Below are 25730 nucleotides of genomic sequence, written 5' to 3' on the forward strand. Positions count from 1 at the left end.
CACCCCTTTCACAGGATGTTCTCAGACCACGTTGTAGCAGAGCCGGAGAATTTACAAGGGCAGTTCTATTGTAAATACTCAGAAATAAGAATGCTAGATGTAATCGGACAGTGAAACGGAGAGGAATATTTTTAACCAAGCTCTGCGAAAGCCTCCCAACAAAGGCTGCAAGATTCACGTGCATCACATCTGTACAATGTCTTGAGAGACTATAGGCACGGATTGGCTGTTACCAAGTCAGTGGCAAGAAAGGTGGAGCGGTACTTTCAGTGAAGAAGAGAAATTGCCTGAATGGCTTAACCTACCGTCTCAGCAAGAATAGTTCTGTACTGCTCGCATTCTGCTTGTAAAGTGCTCTGCGCCTCTTCTGCTTCTTTTAATTGAAGTGCTGAATCCTGAAAGAAAAAGGAGTTTTATAGGGTTCCCCCTTCTCACCACGCCCCCGCAATAGCTGCTGCTAGATTTGATGTTTGTCTGTAGCTGCTAAGCCTTACACCCAACGCCCACAGAAAGCAAGATGTTTGGGGCGTGGCTGTCCGGTCCTGAGGAGCTCACTTACAAGAGATTCTGGTTTAGCTGTCTGCTGCTTTAGCATTTCCACACTCTTCTCCTTAAATTCCTGCAGCCACTCCTCATAAACCTGATTAAACAAATCAAAACAGAGCGTCAGTTGGTCTATCCCATTCCTGCACTGGCACAGCTGTCTGATCACCTTCCAAAAGTACGGGAAGGTCAGTGCCTACCTGCTGTGGAGCTAGAGTGATCTGTGGGAAGAGAGAAAGCAGCGTCTGCTTTGTTTGCGTCTGAATTGCACTAAGCTGCTGCTCCAAATCTTCCTGAAAGAGAGAACGTAGGTTTTCATGAACTAAACTTACGCCAGCACCTTTCAGCTGGGGCCAGATCCCAGCTGTTCTAATTTCACCGAGGTCAATGGCACGATGCTGATTTAAACAAAGCCTGGCCTTTGGTTTGTAGTCGATACGTCACTGTGAAAGAGGGGAGGGGAAGAGCCAAAACCAACAAAACTTGCACAAATCTCCACGAGGCTAATTATGCAAGAACGGAGGAGGCAAGGTCCCATTCCGAGACGCCCGTACGTACATCTGAGTATGTCAGCATCCCGGGCAGCGACGCTGCCCATCTTTGGAGGAGTCAGAAACGCGGAAATATTGACAAGCCATTTGCGTCATCTTCCTTTCATCATAACATTTACAGAACGTTGTAACATCGCCACCTCCCCACACCATCACCAGGGACATTAACGACCATAAATATTGAGAGGGGAAAACACCACCAGCTCTGTACAAAGTTTGTTTTCAAAGCGTTCAGGCGGGTAAGTTACGGGAGACCGCCGTTGAAAAGATCATTTCACGGTGGCGCTCAGTCTCCCTGCCCTGTGCCTTCGCCATGCGTGGAGGCTGCAGGATCAAGCCCCAAGGGAAAACAATTGTGGCAAACTTTTTTTTAGAAGAGCTCTAAGGGGTCAACAAGCACAGAGGGTAATCACAGGTTTTAAACAGAATCTGGGCAAACAGAGAGTTGCTGAAATTCAGTTTAGAAACTGAACGGGGCCCTAATTCCGTAGCTGCTCCCTGGCAGCAGAATCCAGCTCCAAAGAACAGCCCCACTTTGTTACTGATTGAAGCAAGACTCACCTTTGCTTTTGTGGAATAAAGCTGCTTTTCTTCATGTGCTTTCTCAGCTGAGGCCAAAGCCTCCATTGCTTTCCAGTTCTTCTCACGAAGATCCTGTTGGGACAGACGCACGCAGGAATAAGCCACACGCTGCCATGGAGACCACCACAAGGTTTGTTTAGCATAATGTTACTTGCCACTATTGGAAGTTATGGATCCACATCAAGGGAGGGGGGGAGGCTGCCTCAGTGGTTCACCCACTCCCATGGTGAACTCCAGCCCTTGTTCCTAGTGTTCCTTCATGGGATGGAGACACTAAGCCTACAGAGGCCGCTTGGCTAGCTGGAATCCCTTCTCCACCCCCACCCAGCCAGAGGGCCGCAGCTTTGTTCGTTCCTCTGTCAGACTCCCCCACCGAAGACTTGGCTTTCTGCTACTCGGAAGTCAGCCAGCTTCTCTCCTAGCAAGGCGCCTAGGATAGAGATGAGCGTCCCTCAGGGCACACAGAAGTTAAGCCTTTGACTTGCCCAGCGCTACATTTTAAATTTTATCGGGCAACTTTTAAAACCCAATTGTTGGTCAAGTGCAAACCAGGGGTTTGTTCAGGTTTGCGCTGGCAGAACGAGAGTTCGGCTCGTCCAGTCGCTCACGTTGTTTTTTGTTTTCTGCTGTTCGATTATCTCTCTCAGCTCCAGAGCTTCCTTTTCGAGCGAGGAGACCTGGTCAGCCTTCGCTTGAAGTCTGCAATGAAACAAGAGGGAGTGTCTGGAGTGGTGCTCATCTCCGAGGCTCTCAGCAGTCACGATCCAATCCCCCCACACACCCCAGAGTGCTAACAGAACAGCGATGTAGCGCCAGAAGTCCCTGCAGACCCCAGTGACATGCAGCCAGACTGTGCCAGCAGCAACAGAGAACCCTAGGACTGGAAGGGCCCTCGAGAGATCTAGTCCAGTCCCCTGCACTCATGGCAGGGCTAAGTATTATCTAGACCATCCCTGACAGGTGTTTGTCCAACCTGCTCCTAAAAATCCCCAATGATGGAGATTCCACCAAATATGCACCAGTGTGTTTTGGGGCTCTCTTTATTTAAACAAAGCTCTTTCCCCAAAGCAAATGGCAGGCAGATTGTTTTGGGAGGACAGAATACCATTGCTCAAGTTAGAACTAGTTTGCTGAGTAGTTACCTGTACCATTTCCCCCTGTGACATCAGCTAATTAGGCAAGAGAAACTGGCTAGGTGGGTCTTCAAAACGGCACCCGGAAAGGAAAACAAGCATTCAAAACAAGAGTGCAGTTTGTCAAGCCATGAACTCTGTACGGGGAGATGCAGGACTCGAAACTGCTCTCAGCTCACCTCTGTGAGAAATTAAACTAGGCCAAGAGTTTTCAAAAATGGCTACTGAGAGCGAAGGGCCCAAATCTTCAGAAACGACTAGTTACTTGGGTGCCACGGTTTCTGTCCACCAGCTCGGGACCTTGAAGGGGGCCTGGTTTTCCCAGCAGCATCGGGCACCCACCTATAGGTCCCTTTTAAGGAGCCACCCAAAAACTGAAGCACTCAAATCACTAGTTACTTCTGAAAGTTTTGGGCCAAGGCTCCTCGAGCTGTATGGAGACACTCAGGCAAGCGACTGGTGTGCTCGGTCGGTCAATGGTGTTTGCGGGCATCAAGCCAGTCTGAAAAGTCAGGCCCATCTATTTATTTTCGGGAAGTCTGCAATCCGTTTGTTGGGGGGTTTTAAAGAGGGTATGGAGAAGTTGCTCTGATTGGTGGGCAAACTTCATTTTGATGGACACAAAATTGGCCTCTACTTCAGCATCTCTCAAAAACGGGAAGCTGTTACGGAACTACAATGCAGTCAGCTCTAAAAAGGCATGCGGTCTTCAGCTGTATGTGCATTTGCAAAAAGCGTCACTTCAAAATGGACCAGCCGTTGTTATAGGCCAGCATTTGAAGCAACATTTCCATGGTCTACACCTGCCAGAAGTCAGTTAGATGTAACTGTGCCTTCTAGTGGCAGCAGACCGGAGACCATGCCCCAGTAACATCGGACCATGAACAGCTCACGGGATCCCAGCCCATATTCCTTTGTTGCAGCCTTTTAGCACACGGACTGAGAGGTCGGTACATTCATCAGTCTTACCTTAGCTGCAGCTGGCTCATTTCTGCTTGATTAGCTGCCTGAAAGTTAGACAGAGGTTGCCTTTACTACATGCCTTAGAAACACATGACAGGACAGCCCCCCCGCCCCATCTCCAGTACGCTTATGGTGCATGCAATGCTATAAGTCACCCTTCATCCCAGGCCTGCTCTCCCCTTCAGATGTAGGGACCACCACCATGGTGCTAGGATGTAAGCAAAGCCTCTGACCTGCAAGTCTGCGTCTTTCTCCGCTTCCTTCGCGCGGCCTGCCTCCAGGAGAGCTTCGATGGATTTGATCCTCTCCACGAGCTGCTCGTTTTCAGAGCTGGCTTCTAGCAGCTTCACTTTCAGGCTGCTCAGCTCCTCCGATTTACTTTTCACCTCTGCTTCATAGGACAGCAGCTTGGCTTCAGACTCTGCCAGAGGACGGTGGGTAGAGGAGAAAGAGACACGTTAGCTATGTACAAATTCAAAGAGGGAGAGAGAACGCAGGCGGCTGGAGCTAAAGTTAGCCCTACAGATGACAGGGCTTTGGATCGTGAGCATGTTTCAGACAGCAAGGTCCTGGGCAGACAGGGAAAGAACACGCGCAGAGAGATCAGGCACTACGGACGGTTACTGGCCCTGGGCAGACAGGGAAAGAACACGCGCAGAGAGATCAGGCACTACGGACGGTTACTGGCCCTGGGCAGACAGGGAAAGAATACACGCAGAGAGATCAGGCACCACGGACGGTTATTTGCAGGCTCACCCGGAAGAATGCTCGTGTTTGATTGTAGCTCTCACTTCAGTGAGAGAGTGATGGATTTTCAACAATATGGTTGGCCAAAAAACACACCCCAAGTATTGGCTTTAACCTGCAAGTCCTTGTGCGTGATACAGCAGGGAGCACACACTTCTTGTCCTCTAGTGCAAGGGGGAGTGGAGGATCTACCATACCAAAACCTGTGCCAGCTGAACGGCACAGGCTGCAGGTAGAGGAGAGGCATGTCGGAGATCCGGACTTACATGCAGACCTCAACATGCAGGCAGCTGAGTCTCCCGACTGCCACCCCGAGGCAGGAGGAACTGAGACTGCGCCGCAGCACTTCACATAAAGCAGCGACTTCACCAGCGCTTCAGCTCTGAGAGTCAGACCCTTAGCGCAACACCCTCGGCCAGGCAGGACGGAGCCTCAGAGAGGCTAAAATTGGGAACCTCCCGTCTTCTCGTGTATTCGTCATCGCTAGTGCAGCCGCCCCTCTCTGGACCACCCTACCCGAGCTCCCCACAAGAGCCCAATTCTCCCCACTCCTGCTCTCAGCACTTCACCAGCAGCACCCACAGGCCACCAAACAATCACCCTTGGATTTTCCCTGCTCCCGCTGGGCCAGCCGCCGAAACTCAGACACAGAGGCCTGCCCTGTTCAGCTTCAGAAAGGAACGCGATAGCATTTGCCAGGCTAAGACCGCAGCTTAAGGGCCCCGTCTGAGCTCCAGGTCAGAGCATGCGCGCACCCCTGGGCGTCCACGCAGCGTCCTCTCACCAGCAATGCTCTGCTGCTGGTCCTTCGCCTTCTCCGTCTCCGCCAGCAGGTTCTTGTAGCTGGTCTGGGATTTGCGGAGCTCCTCGCTTACTTCATCCAGCCTCTTCTGCAGCGTCGCCTCAGTTTCTTTTTGAGATGTCTGCATGAAGGAGAGAAAATCAAAAGAGAGAGTGCTAGAGAGAGCAGCCCCACTGCACGTCTGCCAGTTCCAGCCCAGTCTGTAAGCTGGGGTTTGAAACCCAGTCTTCCCGCAGCATTCTCCAGGCAGGAAGCGTCCACACGCACGGTGCTTGGATTGGAGGTACACGAACCCATCAGCGGCCTCCTCCTTCCCTAAGCTGACAGCAACGTTGTTCCGTGTATGCCGCCGCCCCCCCCCCATTCCCCAGTTTTGGGCCATGCTTGTTACTGTATGTTCCTAGGGTGAGATTTTTGAAGCGGACCTACAATTTCCAGCATGGCACAAGCCAGATAGCTAGGGATGCAAGTGCATCCAGCCATTCATGCACGACCAGGGAAATTCCACGTGCACGTCAGGTGTGCACAGTTTGCACATCTGATATTTAGGGCTGGTCCAAAAAAAGTCTTATTGGAGAATGTTTCCGGTTGGGAAGAGTCTCGAGGGAGTGATCAGAAACGTTTGCTTCTTTTGAATGAGCGTTTTTTCCCAGTGAGGGGAATTCTCATTCTGAAGCAACGTGTCTCTCTGGGGGCTTCACTCCTCCAGCCTTTACGTTGCCTGGGGGTGATGAACCACTGTGGTGAGCCACCTTTAAAGTCAAGCCCAAAGCTCCAGCTGGCACAGGACACTGCTGCTTACCTAGCCAGCGGGGTAGGGAGCACGGTCCGTGCTGAAATCTCCACCCTGCATTCCTGTGCTGGGAACAATTCGAGGGGCTGGCGGGAACCTTCCTAGCCTAGGATCTGTCTATTTTGGTACCAACGTCTCATGCTTTACCCCGGCCCCGCAGTTACTGTGTTCTTGCTGCCCGTCCTCACCCCTTCAGGGGGCAGGGTTCCCAGGGGAAGGGCATTTGCTCCCCATGGCAAGGAGGTCCTGCTTATTTTGCTCGCCAATGGCACGCGCAGCTATAGAATTCAGCCGGCTAGGAACAGAGGTACTCGATACGTTATTATGGTTGAGTGTGTTCCGCTCAGTGGATTTTTCTGTGTGGTTTGGTACAATCCTTCCACATCAAGAAGTGGCAAGAGAAGAGCGCGCACTGGCCGGCCCTTCATGGAGGCGCAAGAGCAAACAATGCGATGATCACGCTAAGAGAGAAACTCGCTTCATTTCTCCTCCCCTACCCCCTTTCCGACAAGAAACCCCGGGGAGGATAAAGTTATGGCGATCTGTGGCTAACACTTCCTTCCATCTGTCCTGTTCCTCCAGCTGCCAGCAGGGAGGCAGATTTTAAAAGCACATATCTGAAACTGAAAGCTTTTCAGCGGGATGACAACATGGTGCAACCACACAAACTTAGCTCAGATACTGGGCCACACTTAAAGTTCCTAAGTCACTTGAGAGCCTAAGTCACTTGAGATTGAGTCAATCTCCAAGACAGGATCTACATACACACAACATATCTACATACCAGCCATGGTCACAACTAGCTCTTACCCTAACTTAAGGCAACATGGTGATACAGAGATGATTCACTTGGAAATATGTCAGCCAGGTGCTCATTATTTTGTGAACATTAAAGGATGCAGCAGGTAGGCTGAGTTGTAGATCATGCAGAAAGGCCAGTGTTACGTGTCAAGAGACCTGTGTTTGTCTGGTAGCCACGCGGCTCTCAAGCTTGCAGGCCTGAGCCCCTGTGGCCACTTCAAAGGAGCTCCCCTCCTGAGACTTGACCCATTCCCCAGTTCCATTCAATCTTACGGCAGCCGGGCAAGCGCACAGTTCAACAGAAGTGCGCGTGCTTTGTGCATGTACTAATGCGTGTTGGGAGGCGCCTGTTCTGAACTGGGAGCTATCAAAGACATCCAACCACATCTCAGCAGAGAGGAGGGAGTTTACAGCAGAGCGATATTAAGGTTGTAGGTTACTCGGTCCAGATGCTGCGCGCCACGTATCCACGGCTTATATTGACACCCAGTGCTATACTGTTTAAGCGCCTCCCAAGTGGTAACAAAACAAGCTACCAAACACTAAAAATCCAGCCTACAGGAAAACATTCCCCATCAGTAATGCAAAACCAGTTTTCTAACCTATCTGCAGGTAAACAAGCTCGGAGAGAGCAGAGGTTGAGCGAGACAGAGTGCAAAGTGCCTGTTGTGAGAGCATTCTGGTACGTCATATCACAAACCCCCTCACACGAGAGGCACATTGCCGGTAAGTTTCACAGTGGAACTATTTTTATGATGCTCCGCTTGATAACAGGATGGCAAATCATTGTTCTAGGCCGCCCGAGTCGTGTGTCACTTTGACCCGCTCTGTGCTGCAGCGGCACTTGGCAGCGGCACAGTTGGGTTGGACATTTATATGGCTGAGAATACGCAGAGTTATTTTAAAAGCCAAACAAGGGCTTGTAAACCCTCATGCTCCAGGGCGAGCACCAGCCTCTGGAGTACTGGGGGTCAGGAGGGAATTTTCCATGGGGGCAGATTATCTCCCAATTGCTTATGCAGGATTCTTCAATATTCCCCTGAGGCATCTTGTGCCAGCCCCTGTCTGAGGTGGGATACAGGAATAGGAGAATCACTGGTATGGCAGTTTGATGTGAGGGCAGCACTAATGTGCCAGACGACTTCTGACCAGCGTCAGGTACCTTCAGCAGCACTCAGTGTTAACCCCCCATTACACAAATAGTGTTTTTAGTTGCTTTGACCTCATGTCAGGCTAGGCTTGTCTTTCTGGTGGCAACTGACACTCTCTGGGACAGGGAAGAAGCTGCAGGGGGTGAATGCGGCCAACGGTCAGTTTGACCACCAGTTTCCATCAGAATAGAAACGGACCTGGCTACGTGGTGTTAAGGCCGATCAAACCATCCCTAGGTTTATCATCAACTGCACTTTTGGTGTCCTGAGGAATTTGTTTTTAAATGGAGATCCCCGCCCCCCCTCATTTTATGCTTTGTACCACCCTTTGAGTTTCTGTCAGTGATGCAATAGGCTCACCTTGTAAGTCTATGGTGCACAGGCTACCATGGGGGGAAGGGAAGGGATGTGAAGAGGTTGATTTTTCAGCAAGAAATAGGCCCGAGACAATACTCTTCCTTATCAAGAAACCTTTACCAATTCACAGTCTAAATATTCCACATTATTAGCTGCTTGTTTGGCCATTACAGCTGGGCAGGAAACTGGTCCCAGCCCCACACAAACCTGCTGTAGGGGAAAAAATGTTTCGGTCCAGAACTGTGACCAGGAGGGAAAAAAAAAAAAAGGCAATTTTCATGAGCTGAAAATCCAGAATCATCATTTCAGAGAAGTATTTTTGTTTTGCTTTTGGCCAATTTTTTTTTTAAACCAATTAGCTTAAAATTTCAAACCCGCTGTTTTGAAGCAGAAATATTTCATTTCTAAAAGGGCGAAATGGAACAACGTTTGGACTGTCTCCGCCTCCCTCTCCCCCCCTCAGTGGCAACAATTCATCAAGCCCAACACCCTTTCCCACAAAGCTTCCATTTTGGCTAATCGGTATTTTGACAGAAAGACATTTCATCCAAAAACTCTCCCCCAGCTCTAACTCGAATAGCACCCACTGCTCCACAGCTTAATTAGGACCCTGTTGTGCCGCATGCTGCGCAGACATCAAGAAACAGCTTTGGTTTGAAACAGACAACCCCATCGTTCGCCTACGTTTTAGCCCCATTTTACAGAAGGGAAACTGAGGCACCAAGCTTTACATGACTTGCTTAAGATCAAACAGCCAGATCTCCAGAGTCCCAGTCCGATGCCTAACCACAAGACCACCCTTCCTCTGTGTAAGCAGCGGCTGCAATAAAGGTAGATACTTCAGAGAAGAAAGCCACATGACTAGCAGAAAAACAAAACAGTGGTTTGTTGGCACAGCGCTGACCTGGAGCTGGTTGATTTGTTTTTCATGTGCAGCAGCCTTTATCTCCAGGTTCTTTTTCTGTTGCTCCTCCTGATGAAGCGTCTCCGATTTTTCAGACAGCTCTTTCATTAGTTTACTGCACTCCTGCCGCAGCTTGGCTAGTTCTGCATTTTGCCTGGACCGACAGACAGATCTGTTACATTTCTGTAGAGACTCATACTATTCCAGCTCAGTGGGGCTGGAGTTATCTCATCAGCCTCAATCCTACACTTGCATAGGTACTGGAAGTAGAACTGCGGCCGCACCCCCTGGCTTGAAGTGGTTTCCATTCTAGACAGGGTTTATACTTTGGTTCAATGGCTCTCAGCACCCCCACTATACAAATTGTTCCAGTGCCCCTGTACACTTGAAACATTTTTACTGCATTACTTAAGATGCAACTATTCAGAGACGGGTCATTTTCCTGCTTCCTCAAACGTGTAATTTCCTTCACAGGAGAGAACCTCTTTAGCAAGAAAAGTCACAATGAAGTTAAATCACCTTTTCAAAAGATGGAGTTTCATTCTTAGGATGTAAAAATCTGAGGATTTATGCTTCCGGACATAAAAAGGAAGTTCTCTAAGCATTTGGAGTTGAGTCAACAATTACTTTAAAGCTTTTATATAAAAACTAAATAGTCAATGATCTCTTATTTTAAAGAGATTTGTTTAGTATGCAATGGCTAGTTCTTGTTTCTCTATTGTTAACCTTCCTTTTCTCTTATTCTACAGCCAAAAAAATTGGAGGTTTTTTAAACCCAATTAGGAAGTTTTTCCATCAATCACGCATGCAATGTTATTTTAAATCAGGTGGATAATTAACTAGGGTAGGTTAGATCTAGGTTAGATAGACACCGCAAAGAGTGAAACTGAACAGTATAATTTACCTGCACTAAACAAGACACCTATGGTTTGCCAATTTAGTGGTCCCTTCTGGACCTGAACTCTATGAAACTATAAAGCTAGAAAAATGATACAAGTTTAATCACCAAATATTCTGAACCCCCTCAAACACAAAGAGCCCCATCACAATGCATGAGCCAGGAGTGTGTTAGTCTTCACAGGTGGCAGCTAAACTGAATTTTGAATTTTACTGTAACTTCAGAAAATGGTATTTCAGTACCGAGTGTTACGGAGTTGGGCTTAATTCCAGCCCTGGTTAGATCAGGTGAAGGAGTTCTATCATTTACATCACAATTTAACTGCCCCATAATCCAGTGTGAATTAGCAGCCTGCTCCAGAACTAGATTGATGGGGTGCGGGAAGGCCAGCATTTTGCAATACATCGGTAATAATGCTGGGTGGAAAACGGGTTCCCACCCACAGAAGACTGAAGGGGTTTAATGGAAAAAAGAGAGAGCTGCCCTGGTGCCTCCTGGGAGTTGTAGTTTGGGTACCTCATGCTCATACTATCTTCTCCTGTACTCCACAGTCAGAGTACATTGCCTGGGTGTCAATTTCACTTCCTATCAAGGGAAGACTGTGCATGAATAGAGGCACCTGAACTACAACTCCCATGAAGCACCATAGTGACCATGTGCTTTTCCAGCTGAAAACATTGACTTAACACTCCCCAAGTGCTCCCCACTCCAAAAAAACCCACGACATTTTCTGCAGACAACGCAGACACTTTTCCTCAAGAAAACTGAGTCATCCAAAAAAACAAAAACAAACAAAAAAAAAAACTGTCAAGTATCAGAGGGGTAGCCGTGTTAGACTGGATCTGTAAAAGCAGCAAAGAATCCTGTGGCACCTTATAGACTAACAGACGTTTTGCAGCATGAGCTTTCGTGGGTGAATACCCACTTCTTCGCTTGCATCCGACGAAGTGGGTATTCACCCACGAAAGCTCATGCTGCAAAACGTCTGTTAGTCTATACGGTGCCACAGGATTCTTTGCTGCTTTTAAAAAAAAAACAAAACTGATTTCAAAAGACAGATTCAACAGAAAGCTTGCAACCAGCTCTACCTGGCAGAGAGATGAGGAAGCTTGGAGCGTGCCTTACTTTCATGGGCACTGGATGTGCCCTATGGTGGTTGGCAGGTTGGACTTTTGGAAGGGAGGAAGACAGTGTAGTAAAGCTAACCTACACGACCCACGTCTGCAGCTCACATCCGTGTATTCACCAAAAACACAGTTTCTTACTTGCTCTCCGTCTGGCTCGTGGCTTGGTTCAGAGCATCCCGCAGGATCGAGTTCTCCTGCTGCAAGCGAGCTAGCTGCGTGCTGGGGCCGTTCTCAAGCTGTTCTTGAAGAGTCCGAATCTGGAAGAGCAAGGACGTCAGTACACGGGGACGCCTCCCATGGCGCGCAGGCTCCGCGGCCCACCACGCTGGGCCCAAACTACAGCAATAATTTTCCTTTATTTAAAGTCACCCACAGAAACCATGATTTTTTCCCCTCCACTTGTCCACTGTAGCAAAAGCCTGGCTTTCCACAGATGGGCCCCTCTGCCCCCAAATCCCTTGCCCTCTTTAAGAGTCCTCCCTTTTTAGTACATCTTTTACCATATTGGTTATAACCAAATGCAGAGCCCAAAATAAAGCATGTGAGAAAGGGGGGAGGACAGCTACCCCCCCCCCCGCCCCACACACACACACACACAAGCCATTGAATAGGGGGAACTTCTGTAACAAGAGCTAAATCTTAGGCAGTTCCTGTGAGATCCTTTCATCTCTCCTCCTCCCCTAACCCTACCCCAATTAAGTAAGTTTGGAAAGGTATTTTGGGAGGGGGGAAATGGGACGCCACTTTCTCCAGCTTCAGAAGTGTTTATAAAGTTACTTTGTTCCATTCTGGCCTTAAGATCCATTAATCCTAAACTCCAAGAGGGAACTCCAGTGGTATTTCCTTAGAATTACAGCTGTGGGAATTACTCAGATGTTAAAGCCAGTGGTCATAGCTTCAGCCATGCCAAAGCAGGTGGAGTTGGGGGTCCCCCTTTGGGGTTTTGAATGAAGTTTACCTTATATCTCCAAGGAAACTAAGCCCTGCAAACCAATCTCTGCTCCCAGTGCTGCCAGAGTGCAGATTAAGTCTAGTAGGAGTCTGTGTTTTGAAGCATAAATGCGTCTCCTACCTTTCCTTGCAACTGCTGGGTTTCGTTCACATGATCCTGGTAACTAGCCTGCATGCGAGCTTGCACGGCGGTAATCTCTTGTTCACGTGCCAACAGCTGCTCTTTCAACTTGGTTTCGACAGCGACGGTCTTGGCCTTCTCAGCTGCAAGCTCCTTCAAGAAGAGGAGATGCTTTTAATTCTCAGCAACTTTTCTTTAAAAAAAACAGACACCTCACAATCTAAAAACATTTACGCGTTCAGCAATTTTATAGCCAGAGGACATCCATCCAATCCCATGCTAACACAGCATTAGCCAGCACCGTTGATCGGAATTATTCAACTCCAACAAAACCTTATGTTTGTTTCTGAATGCTGTTTTGAGTGCTGTAGCCGCTCTAGTTCAACATGAGGTCAGCTAAGGGAGAGGAGTAAGACATCCTAGAGTTTCTCCAGATCAATAACCTTTCTATTACACACACGTGTCCAAGCGGGAAAGTCACACCAGAAGGCGGCACCACTGTTCTTTAGTTTCGCTGTCCCACTGCACTATTCTGCTCCATTAACTCACATGGGTCACAAGCAGATTTGTGACACCAGCTAGGACGGGATTAGAGAATATTTGCAGGATGGGTGGCTAATGAAGGACAACAAAAGAGAGGAGAATTGTTGCTCTGTGTAATTTCCGGAGTCTCACACACACCACTTATTAAATCAGGTCCAGATCATGGCTTGGCCTGAACAGGGGGTGTAAGGACTTGCTTATTGGCTTTCAGCTTTAATTAGAGCAGGAGGAGTTGAAGTTTGGTTCCAGAGTGCAAGGAGGTAGAGAGGCTAGCGTGTCGTCAGAGGGGTACCCATCCCAGGCTCTAATGAAGACACTACACTGCAATTTTCACGTTCACTATTTGCAAGGAGAGGAGAAGAATCTCTCTGATTAGGGTGCATACAGATGAGTTTGGTTCTTTCCATCCTTCTCCCCCTTATGGCCAATAACCCACCTTGCTATTACATAGCGATTCCGGGAGCCTAGGACAGGTGACTAGTTTTGACCTGTTCTGGCCCCCATTGACTGCACAGCCTCAGAAAATATTTGCATTAAAAGTCAACACTAGGATTTTAGATCTCGGCTGGATTCTGGAGGACGGCTCAGAAACAGAATTCGTATGGTTACACTGTACAACTCATTTGGCTTTAAAAAGCATCCTCCTGCCAGGGAAGGAGAGCAAGGACGTGCTCGGTAGTTTTACACTGAACATGTGCGAAGCTGCCTCGGACCCATTAAACTGTGCAGAATTCTCCCCCAAACAAAGAAAGCAAAACGTTTGTTGAAATTTTGCAGAAGGTGTTTTTCTGGATAGCCACCACCCTGTGAGCGTGTGACACAGACTTCCATGGGTGAGCTCTTTTGGACAGGGACTGTCTTTTTCTTCTCTGTTTGTACAACACCTAATATGATCCCTAGGTGCTACCACAGTTCAGATCGTAAACGTGCCTTGTATAGAATCAGCGTCACACCAGAAATGAGCTCTCTGAAGAATTTTACATGGCAGACAGCTAGATTTGAGAGTCCACTGAGAAACACTGGCAGCAGGGGAGCATGTCAACAAGGACAAGTGCATCAACAAGGACAAGTGCAGAGTCCTGCACTTAAGATGGAAGAATTCCATGCACTGTTACAGACTAGGGACCAAGTGGCTAGGCAGCAGTTCTGCAGAAAAGGACCTAGGGGTTACAGTGGACAAGAAGCTGGATATGAGTCAACAGTGTGCCCTTGTTGCCAAGAAGCCTAATGGCATTTTGGGCTGTATAAGAAGGGGCATTGCCAGCGGATCGAGGGACGTGATCATTCCCCTCTATTCGACATTGGTGAGGCCTCATCTGGAGTACTGTGTCCAGTTTTGGCCTCGCACTACAAGAAGGATGTGGAAAAATTGGAAAGAGTCCAGCGGAGGGCAACAAAAATGATTAGGGGGCTGGGACACATGACTTATGAGGAGAGGCTGAGGGAACTGGGATTGTTTAGCCTGCAGAAGAGAAGCGTGAGGGGGGATTTGATAGCTGCTTTCAACTACCTGAAAGGGGGTTCCAAAGAGGATGGATCTAGACTGTTCTCAGTGGTAGAAGATGACAGAACAAGGAGTAATGGTCTCAAGCTGCAGTGGGGGAAGTTTAGGTTGGATATTAGGAAACACTATTTCACTAGGAGGGTGGTGAAGCACTGGAACGGGTTACCTAGGGAGGTGGTGGAATCTCCTTCCTTAGAGGTTTTTAAGGTCAGGCATGACAAAGCCCTGGCTGGGATGATTTAGTTGGGGATTGGCCCTGCTTTGAGCAGGGGGTTGGACTAGAGACCTCCTCAGGTCCCTTCCAACCCTGATATTCTATGATTCTATGTCAGATAGACACTTTCTCCATCATTCAGGCTAAAGCCAACGTGAGCAGTCCAGGCTACAGGGAATGCAGGAGACCACGCTGTCCTCACCTTAGTGAGCTCCCTCAGTTTGTTTTTGGCAGCAGATGCATCCTCTTGTTCAGTAGTAAGTTGCTTTTCTTTCTCTTCCAACTGACGTTTCAGAGTAGTAACTGGGTCCCCTTTCTGAGTCGCCTGCGAAGCAGAGATCACATGTTATTTGTGCACTCCACCTCGTAATCTCTTCTTCCGTCAGGATAGGAAAGATTAGCAGGAATTTGTGCCTAAACTGCCAAGTGCAACAGCAGGGAAGCAAACTCAGTAAGAATGCAAACACTTAGGTGGACAGAGCATGCAGAAGGTGGTTTCTAGCCAACCCTCGCTTAACCTCATCACATAGGGGAAGGGCGTTTCCCACTGCAGAGGGAAACAAATGGAGTGCCTGGCATGGGATTGAAGGCTAGTATGACAACCCAGCATGTCCCCATCTTCCAGAAGGCTTGTCAGTTGGACAGCCACACCGAACAATCAAGCAACAACCAGATCTTTGGCTCGCAGAACTCTGCTGATATCGCCAGCAGGTAAGAGGAGATCTAGACAGCGCTCCGCACACACTGTATTTTAAGGGGATGCACCACGGAAGGACTTTAGAATTGCTGGCACCAAGACACTGCAAGGCAAGCGTTAATAAAACCTAGTGCTGATGTTGCACTTTTCACCAATGGATCTCAAGACACTTCACAAAGGAGGTCAAGAGCATTATCCCCATTTTGCAGATGGGGACACAGACAGGGGAAGTGACTTGCCCAGCATCACCCAGCAAAGCAGTCGTAGAGCTGGGAAGAGCGTCCAGGACTCCTGAACCCCAGTCCAGTGTCCTGTCCACTAAGCTGCACTGCCTCCCCTCGCACAGCATTCTCCCCCAGCTGACCTCGAACCGATGGAGTTTGCCTTTAATCTCTGCATGCAATGCTGGGATTCGCTCTCAGAGGAGTGGCAGGGTCTAGAGAGATTAGTAGTTCTACCTCCGAGGACAGTTGGGTGCCACAGCGTGCCAAGAAACAAAATCCTATTGTCTCAGTCCCGTGAGGTATGTGTGCCAATGCGGGAGTCCTCACAAGGCTTCTGACACCCGAGGCATAACTTGGCACTGCATAACCCTGGAAGTCAGAGCTTCCTCAATTACGTTTATGGACCGGATGGGTGCTTTGGGGAGAGTTCTGCAAAACTTATTTACACTCATGCAAGGCAAGTATGTTATATCTGAAGAGCAGGGGCCAGGTCCACAGCTCCATTCCTTACACCAGGAGCAGATGCGGCCCCCTCCATCTTCTGGTTGCATTCTACAATGCATCTGAACGTAACACGTGCCAACAATTTAAGGCAGAGACGAACGACACCATGCGGTTAATGTTGGGTCTCCCTTCGTTATTCGGAAATCAGCAATTGAGCTCTTTGTAGCTAGAGTTACAGTACCGTATGCCAGGTGTCCTGAACGCCTGCTTTATCGGTCAGGATCTCAATGAGCTGCTGAGCCTCTCCCTCGCTGAAAACCATGCTGCTAATGGTGGAAACCAGGGTCTTGTATGGGAGGTAGAGGGGGCCATCAGCATCTGTAGGAACTAGAGATGGAAAAGCGAGAGATTCGCATAAATCATTGAATTCTCCACGGCCGGGCACTAGGGGGTTCTCACATGCATATTTGTACTGATTTAGTCAAACTGGTGCAACTCCCTGTGCAAACATACTTGTTTTGGTTTAAGAGCCTCTTATTTCACTAGCTGAAACTGTTCCTAAACTGACTTAAGTTAAACCAAAATAAGTCGGTCTTAAATTAAATCAGTATCCACGCAGCAGCCTTTTGCATGGGTTTAACTAAAAGATTATATATTTTTTTAAATTAAAAAAAATCACTTCAGGTTGTAGTGCAAAATTAGTAATGAGGAAGACTGACAGCACATGCAGTTCTCAACATACAGCTGAACTGGTTCACGAGACTATTCAGATACCACATATATCATCATCTTATAGCACCAAGAGTAAACGTCATCTTTGGTGTCTTGTCTTCTTTCTTACTAACACATTCACCTAGTTCCGGGGTTCTCAACCGGTGGGTTGGGACCCCAAAGTGGATCGTCCCCCTGCTTTAATGGGGTCGCCAGGGCTGGTGTTAGACTTGCTGGAGCAGGGCGGCCTCAAACTTTGGTCCCCGTCCTGGGGTCATGTCGTAATTTTTGTTGCCAGAAGGGCAATGAAGTTTGAGAACCGCTGACCTACTTGAAACCTCACAGACCACAACTTTATAAAGTGACGTTTAATAGACTAGAGTTGAATGAATTTCGGACACACCCAATCTAGGTTAGTTTTAGTCCCACACTCCAGCTCTGGGATTCTAATACAGCCTAAACATTTTGAAACCTTCAGGAACTCAGCATCTTCAGCTAGTCTGCACATAGTGAGTGGTGAGGCCACGTGGGTCATTTGCAGATACAGTCTGATTTTCCAGAGCGCTGGAAGTTCACAAAAATGGGATCATCTCCAGTAATTACTGGTGCAAGATTCTTCAGACACAGCACAGATGGAGGAGAACTACACAGCTGTGAAAAAATGCCAGTTCTCAAGATTCAGATTCTGGAGTGGCATCACCTCCAGAGTCAGCAGTTTCTGTAGTACTGCAACAAGTTGTATAATACTGTTGTGACAGATCTATGGTTAGTTTAGCAGTGGTTCTCAACGAGGGGTACGTAGCCCTGGGGGTATGCAGAGGTCTTCCAGGGGGTACATCAACTCATCCAGAGATTTGCCTAGTTTTACAACAGGCTACAGAAAAAGCACTAGACAAACTAAAATTTCATACAGCCAATGAGTTGTTTATACTGCTCTATATACAATACACTGAAATGTAAGTACAATATTTATATTCCAATCCATTTTTTTTTAAATATAATTATATGGTAAAAATGAGAAAGTCAGCACTTTTCCAGTAAGTGTGCTGTGAAACTTCTGTATTTTTAATATCTGATTTTGTAACAAGTAGTTTTTAAATTAGGTGAAACGTGGGGTACACAAATTAGCCTCCTGAAAGTCTGCAAAGGTTGAAAACCACGGTTCAGGGGATGGAGGAAATCGTGGTTTATAGATTTGGACTCGAGACAAATTAAGATAACCAGTTGTGGCCAAGGCCTCTAGATCTAGATTTCTGCAGAATACAAAAGTCCTGCAGCAATTTCATACCAGTTTTAGGAATGGAGGTTTTCAGCGGATTAACTGGGATAACGAATAATACAGTCAGCGTTGGAGCCACACTCTTAGCGATCATATGTGATGTTGCCCCTGTGGTTTCAGTGTGTACCTCACAGACCGTCTATACGTGGGAAGTTATTCCAGAACAAGATAGGGTGTAAATGTAAAGCACAGCACCATGGCTATTCCGGAATAACTCCCCTATTCTGGAATAGCTCTTCCACTCGGCTCCCCGTGCGAATGAACCTCAGCCTGTCGCTTTAGGTTTCCAACCCATTAAGATGGGGCAGTTCATATCTTGCGTCACCACACAGGCTGAGACTCCATTCACATTTCCCAAGCTCACTACAACCAGGAGGACTAGATTCTGGAGTGCACGTCACCGCCCCCAGGGGAAATATGGCTCCTGTCCATCCACAGAGCGCCTGTTCCCCATTAAAATGGTGGGGTCTCAGACAGCTTCCAATTAACCGCATTGGTCCTTCGGTTTTAGTTCCTGGGTTCAAGTCCCACTGCTGACTCAAGCAGGGTTAGTACCACAAGAAGCCCTGTTTATTGCTTCAATTTGCTGGTACAGTACTGCGCCCCCACCAAACACACACCCAGATAAAGAGTTGACTTGTTGAACTTTGTCTGCATTCACTTCATTCTGCAAGCGCAAGCGTCGAACACATCTGGCAAGCAAAGCTGAGTCTGACCTTAAGCTTTAGCAGACAGACCAAAGGGTTTTTGGCTTGATATTTTGTTTATGTAGTTTTATCAAACTAAGCGCTTTCTCTGAGCATTAGAACACCACCACTAGCCTTGCTGGAAAAGGATTTGAGACGGTTTCTTTATACAGCAGCATGGCAGCAAACAGCTTGGGATCGAAGTGTTAAATAGCAGCAAAATTATGTCACAGCCCAGAAGCCTTTTATAAGGGAGGGACTGCAGAACTACAGTAACCGCATGCCAAGAGCTTCCAGATTTTTTGAAAAGAAATTCTGGAGAGCACTAGCCAAAGGGTGAGCCTCATGCCAGGCACAATCTCATCTCAAGCCTACAGAGAAGGTGAACAGTGGCTGTTTGAAGTCATGCAAACATGGTGTCTCGTAATCTAAATCAACCGGGCACCTGACACAAAAAGCTAAAGTTCGCTTCAGACACGTATTTGCCAGGCCAGAATAAAGCACATGCAGTTACCATACTCTGGGGCTGAGAGGTAAGCAGGATTTAAGTGAGCACGCCCGTAGGAACGCTAGCTGGTACGACAGGGACATGTTCATGGGATGAGGCCAACTACCCATTTCACTGAGGTCGCTTAGACACCAGGCACAGATCCCCAGAGGCTCCAAACTTTACTCCCTTCCCTGCCTTTCTTGGCGCTTTAAGCCGGAGGACTAGTTCACCTCAGGGGACGCTGTTTCTCCTGGCGGGGAGGGGGGGGAGAAGCTGGGCTGCCACCAGCTGGCTCACTAGGCCACCCAGGAGACCCTGCAGCCCAGCAAGGACTCGAGAAGATGGGGGAGCAGGGAGCCTGCCCTTCCCCCTCCACCCAGCAGCGAGGGTGGGAGAGGGAGGAAGAAGAAAGCAATTGCTGGTCTGGGAGCAGGCTCTACAACCCACCACGGCCCCCAAAATCAGCCCCAGCCAGTCCAGGAGAACCCCTGCCCCAGGGAGTCCCAGCCCAGATCAGTGTATGGGGGAGGAGCTTTCTTCTTCCCTCACGCACCCCCATGAAAAAGTGGTGTTGGGCCCAGATGGGTAATGGCGGGGGGTGAGGAAGGGCAAAGCAGGCCACAGAGCTGCCTGCAGGGCAGGGCTGCCACCAGACTCGTCCCCTTTTTGAGGCCACTGTCCTGGGAAATCTCAGACTCAGACTTTAAAGGCCAGAAGGGACCATCGTGATCCGACCTCCTGCACCTCAAAGGCCTCACACCCCCAGATCTGCCTGGTGCTCAGTACATGCTACCAGCTGCCTCTCCTTAGGGGCTCAGATCATGCCCCTGGTTTTGTACTTCAGAGGTGGCAGCCCTACCACAGGGGCAGGGTTAAACAGATCGGGATCGAGATCAGTCAATGGGGGCAGAATTTGAGCAGGAGGGGACAAGTGTTGACAATGGTGGGGAGAGAGGATGGGAAGCAGCCAGAGAACGGGCATTACCCAGGCCAGTCTGGCCTGGCCGTTCCCTGCACTCCTCTCCTCTAGCTCCTGAAGCGTGAGCTGCCCAAGCACTGGCAGGAGCTGATCTCCATCCTGCCACGCTCTTTCCCCGTGAGCCCTCCCGTCGGAGTTCTGCGCAGCTGGGGCAAGAGGGGCGTGCTGGCAAGAAGCAGGGCTGCTTCAGAGATCACCCCTCGGGGCAGAGAGCAGCGCTCAGGAGAGCCCAGCCCCACCAGGAGCAGAGAAATAAGCAGGCCACCCACCTTAGGAAAGCCGCAGCGAGACCAGGATTAAGTGATTTGCCCAAAGTTACACAAGAACCCTGTGGCAGAGCAGGGATTTGAACCCAAGTCTTAAATCTTAGGCTAGTGCACTACCACTGGGCCACCCTCCTTCCATTTCCCCCTCTCAGCTTTGAGTTTAACTACAAATAATCAAAAACTCATCTGGCTCGGACTGAGCAGCCCCAAAGCCCGTAACACCTGGTCTTCCCATTGCACTGAGAGAAGCGAAAGAAGGGACAGTTCTCGATCCTCCCTACTTTGCTTCACAGCCAATGAGGCAGCAGTCAGTGAGCCTCTGGCCACTTCCAACTCTCTTTCACTGTCTGGGTCACGTCTAGTTGGCACCGGGCAGAATTCTTCTTCAACAAGGCGTGGGGAAGAAAGGTGTCCATCTCCTCTTCGTTTGGATCCTCTTACTAGTTGCTACTACTTCTAGCAAGCAGCCGGAGACTCAAATATTGGTTTTGTTCCATTTTCAGTTTTAAGGCAGGGGAAAAGCACAACCCAAAATCTGCATTTTCTTGGGGCATGGGGAGACCGAGGATGGACGATCTCCGCCCCCCCCCCCCCCCGCCAAAGAAACGGATTCTAGCTGTCTGATTTTAGGTAGGGGCCCTGACATTATGGAGAGGTGTGCAGAGGTTTCAAAATAGCCAGACGGGGGGAGGGATATCTCAGTGGTTTGAGCACTGGCCTGCTAAACCCAGGGTTGTGAGTTCAATCCTTGAAGGGGCCATTTAGGGAACTGAGGCAAAAATCTGTCTGGGATTAGTCCTGCTTTGAGCAGGGGGTTGGCCTAGATGACCTCCTAAGGTGCCTTCCAACCCTGACAGTCTACGTTACAGCCCTCCAAAAATGAGCAATATGGACTAAAAGCTCAATATCAGATGAACGGTGTTTTTGTTTAGGCATTAAATACTTAACGCTAAGAAGCCGAGAACTTTTCAAACCCGCATGGACATTCAGCAGCACGAACACACAGTAACGCTAAACCAGGTTTGAAACTTGGCAGTTTGCTTCTCCTCCAGGATGACAGGACTGGCTTTAGGCCTACCCCCTACATTTGACGTTTGCAGGTGCCGATGGAAGTTGCACCTTTCGTTGTCTCGCTGTTCTAACGATAAAGGAGCTAGATGCATGCTAACTTATGCTCAGGTTCGGTTGGAACTCATGGGTAAGGAAGAAGGGGGCAGAAATGCACTACACACATGGCCCTAGTTCAAGTCAATGGCAAAACTCCCATTGAGTTAATGGAGACAGCAATTCACTGGGTCTTTGTCCACAGTTAGAGATCAAAGGGATAGCAGTACAAAAGCTAGTGCACTTCCTGCTTCCGAACACCGAGGTCCTGATCCGTCACGTGACAGTTTTGCTCTCTCTTCTCTAAAGGAGGTAGATCCACAATGTACACCTTGAAGGTTACACAGTGCCTCTTAGTCCAGATATGGGCAGCTCAGTGCAGCTATTTACACCAAGTAAAAACACTCAACTGCTAACAGTAGCCAGAGGACCATTCTCAGCTTTGAGGCAAGGTCGTGAAACAGCTGCTCCTTCTATACCAAGGTATCGCTATATGGCGCACCAACTACAGGGCTGCTAGGTTTAGGAGGCAGTTTTGCAAGTCAGTGGGAGTCTTCCTGCGTGACTTCAGTGGACTTTGGATCAGGTCCCATATTTATTGTGGGTCACACAAGTTACATTCTGTTCTCCAAAATGGGACCTCTTAGCAGGCACCGGCTTTGCAATAGCCACATACTTCTCATATGGAACCAGCTTTCAGGAGCATTGGTCTTTGGAGATGAATGGCTCCTTGCTTCAGCTGTACCTGGCATTCTGAGGTGGAAATATGCTTTGGGCAAAATCCATTTCACAGGAAGATTTTTGGAGAGTGGAAGAGGAGGAGAATGGGAAGATGTTTTTCAAGTAGTCCAGCCTTACCGCATCTGTACATGATAGGATTACAGCAAAAGCTAGCTGAAGAATTATGCTTGGCAAGACAGTCCAGTGGACCAGGAAGGAGATGAATTCGAGTACTGGAGGTAGGAGGTGAAGGTCACATTTGAGTTTGCTCAGTGGACAGGGATAGCTCAGGGGTTTAAGCATTGGCCTTCTAAACCCAGGATTGTGAGTTCAATCTTTACAGGGGTGCCCATTTAGGGAACTGGGGTAAAAATCTGTCTGGGGATTGGTCCTGCTTTGAACAGGGGGTTGGACTAGATGACCTCCTGAGGTCCCTCCCAACCCTAATATTCTATGATGTCTATGACATCTGCCATGGTGTTGAGTGACAACATGTGCCACTGGTGCGTACTTTCTGCCCAGCAAGGTTGCCCCTCCTAACTGCAGATGTCCAAGTAGTTTATATGCAGGAGATTTAAGCACCCGACACTCTGCTACTTTGTTGGGGTAGGAGAACAACATGGACACTAAGAATCACAAATCTTGCAGTCACCGCCACCATCTGAACTATCTCAGGCTTCCATTTAAAGAGAGTGCTTCGGTGTTTCCATTTGCACAAGGCACAGAGGTAGCCATTAGCAACACAGACTTTTGTGGGGTTAGCCTGTTAGCCCATCTTGGGGAAAGTCTCTGCAAATCAGATCAGAGAAATCCGTCCCCTACTGCGTTGCCGCAAGAGAGGAAAAAGCCTACATAAGCCCGGAAAGTTAACTGATTACACAGGAATAAAGTGGCACTAGCTTGTGTCAAGGTGCCTAGTGTAAGAAAGAGAGACACCTTGGTAATAGTATTAAAATTTTCAAAACCGCTGCTCTCAAACACAAAGTGCTTTTTGCCCTCCAAGTGGATTTACATATAAGACTACAGTAAAGCAGACGTTTCAGAATGATTTTAAGAGGAAGTCGGGAAGCGTGAACATTAAGATTCCAACAGCAAAACTGTTACGCTGTGCATGTGCAATATCCTCCATTCTCTCAGTGGACACCAAAATAATCTAAAGACAAAGAAGCCAGCCAATAAGAATGTAAAGAAGTTCTAACTTCCTGCCTCTCCAAAGCATACTCATGCTTTGCTTCCCTCTAGTTACAGTTTAATTAGAGGAAGAGTTCCTGCAGTGCACGGTAGCAGTTTCTGAACAGTTATCAAATGCAAAACATTAGTCCTCCAAGACTAAACCCAATCAGCTTGCTTTCTGGATACAGACGGATAAGGTGCTCCTTCTTCAGCTATGTATAGCAGTCTGCTAGCAGTACTCAGCCTTTGCATGGGCAGGTCCACCTTAGTGGGATTCCTTTCATTACAGAGGTTGACAACTAACTAGCCTGATCACCTTCAATATAAAAATTCAACAGCCACCTGTCCCTTATGAGGATCAGTAAGAAGCAATCCACGCACGCTCTCTAACTTCATGCTTGCTTCTTCCAAGATGGCACAATGTCTAAGCAGGGGTCTCCCCCTTTCCTGGGACAGGTAGGGGAGAGAATACAAATCTACCCCTCAACCACTCATTCTGCATTCGTGCAGTTTTGCAAAGTGTTCAGGTACCTGTGATGAGCATATTACAAATACCTACATGACTTAAGCGGTCAGACTCAGGTATTCAGAACCAAGGAAATAGACTCATAGACTTTAAGGCCAGAAGGGACCATCATGATCATCTAGTCTGACCTCCTGCACGCTGCAAAACGATAAGCCAGCTCCAAGCACACAGAAGCACCCAGCACAAGATGCTACATTAAAAAAAAAAAAAGAGGCATTGAATCAAGAAATTAAGGCTGTAGTTGAGTTTCACAGAGAGGAACCCAAGCCACTGAGGCTTTCCCAGTCTAACAAGAGCCACACACACGTAATCAGCCCTTCAAAAACAGCCTCCTGTGGCAACACCGCCATTTCTAGGCAAGTTAACAGCGGAGAAAGGGGGCTCCTCACCTGACATACCAATGCTCAGTTTCCCCACCACATAGCGCCTCTGGTGACATACCGTAAGGACGCTTGCAGGAGTCAAATACTTACTCAGCTCACTCTTCTTCTTGGCCACAGCCTTCTTCCTGGCAGCTCCGTCGTGCTTTGTCTCTTCTTGGGTTACCAGAGCTTCTGCTTTTTTGACAGCAACAGAATGAACTACAGGAGCACTTTGTAGCGTGCCGACCGGTGGGACTGCCACAACAGGCACTTCTTTGGCAGCTACCTCCAAGACTGGAGAAGATTTTGATACAGAGACTGATGGAGAAGTAACAAGTGGGGGAGCTGGCTCAACCTTGGCCACCTTCTTTTCCTTCTTCTTCTTGTCTTTAGGTGACGGGGCAGGTTTCTCCTTCTCCTGAGGGGGAGCCGAAACCGCCAGAATAGGAGACTCAATGATCACTGGCTCAGACACCGCAACAGGTTCAGGGTCTACTTCCTTGGGAGCGTCAGTCACATCCGGAACCAGCTCCTGCTCAGGTATTTTCCCATTCGGTTTCTCCTCTTTTTTCTTGGCCTTTCCTTTCTTCTCAACAGGTTTCTCTTTCTTTTTCTTTTCCACTTTGTGCTGCTGCGTTTTCTCGAGCTCCTTGCGTTGCTTAGCCAGGGCTTCCTCGTAAGAGGTCTCCTTCATGGAGAAGGTGGATACCAGGAAGATCCCAATAGCTGAAATCACCATGAAACCACCAAAGACCATAACACCCAGTGTCTGAGGATCGTACAAATCCATCCTGGCTTATCTCTCTCTACCTGCAAGACACAAGGACAAAAGTTAGTGCTAAGATATTGCTTCCCAGCACCAGCTCTATTGTGGTGGAGGCGGGGAGGGAGGTACATGTGTGCGTAAGTAACACTTGTTTTTATTGCATAGCCACCAAAGGGTGAGGCCCCATTATTCTAAGCACTGTACAAAAACGCAGAAGAAAATCCACATCCCAGCAAGCTACAAAACTCAGTGTGTGTCAGACTGGAAAAGATGTGGTGAAGAGCCGCTTAAACGAGTTGATTTCTTAGGCTACAGTCAGCCAACGGATCTAGAGGTTTTAAAGAAGCTCATTCGTTACACAATGTCCAAGTGTGCATATAGTAGGATAAAACCGGGACATGAGGCATCAAGAGTCTTGTACTCCTTCCCTTCCAGGTCTAGTGAACCCAGAAACACGTCCAGCATTTTAGATGCTAAAGGGAAATACCCATTTGCAATCAGGTAAAGCTTTTCACACATCCATTAGCAATAGAATGCTACCTTATTGGTATACAGAATCATAGAAGTGCTGGAAGGGACCTCAGGAGACCCTCTAACCCATTCCTCCCCCCCACACAC

General features: G+C 48.4%; 1 protein-coding gene across 3 annotated transcripts in view; it reads right to left on the bottom strand.

The window, feature by feature from the left end:
* The window catches only part of RRBP1 (ribosome binding protein 1), a 56596-nt gene that overhangs the window by 16482 nt on the left and 14384 nt on the right, over window positions 1-25730 (bottom strand). For all 3 annotated transcript variants that reach the window (XM_045008868.1, XM_045008866.1, XM_045008867.1), the window contains exons 2-15: window positions 24458-25156; window positions 16292-16437; window positions 14888-15010; window positions 12425-12577; window positions 11491-11609; window positions 9328-9481; window positions 5304-5442; window positions 4006-4193; window positions 3779-3816; window positions 2285-2375; window positions 1656-1748; window positions 744-836; window positions 560-640; window positions 306-395 (exon numbers count right to left, since the gene is read on the bottom strand). In XM_045008868.1, coding sequence (XP_044864803.1) covers window positions 306-395; window positions 560-640; window positions 744-836; window positions 1656-1748; window positions 2285-2375; window positions 3779-3816; window positions 4006-4193; window positions 5304-5442; window positions 9328-9481; window positions 11491-11609; window positions 12425-12577; window positions 14888-15010; window positions 16292-16437; window positions 24458-25136 — 2187 coding nt within the window. In that variant the 5' untranslated portion in view covers window positions 25137-25156. The remainder of the gene's footprint in view (window positions 1-305; window positions 396-559; window positions 641-743; window positions 837-1655; window positions 1749-2284; window positions 2376-3778; window positions 3817-4005; window positions 4194-5303; window positions 5443-9327; window positions 9482-11490; window positions 11610-12424; window positions 12578-14887; window positions 15011-16291; window positions 16438-24457; window positions 25157-25730) is intronic.

Source organism: Mauremys mutica, chromosome 3, assembly GCF_020497125.1.
Source record: "Mauremys mutica isolate MM-2020 ecotype Southern chromosome 3, ASM2049712v1, whole genome shotgun sequence".
NCBI classification, from domain to species: Eukaryota; Metazoa; Chordata; order Testudines; family Geoemydidae; genus Mauremys; species Mauremys mutica.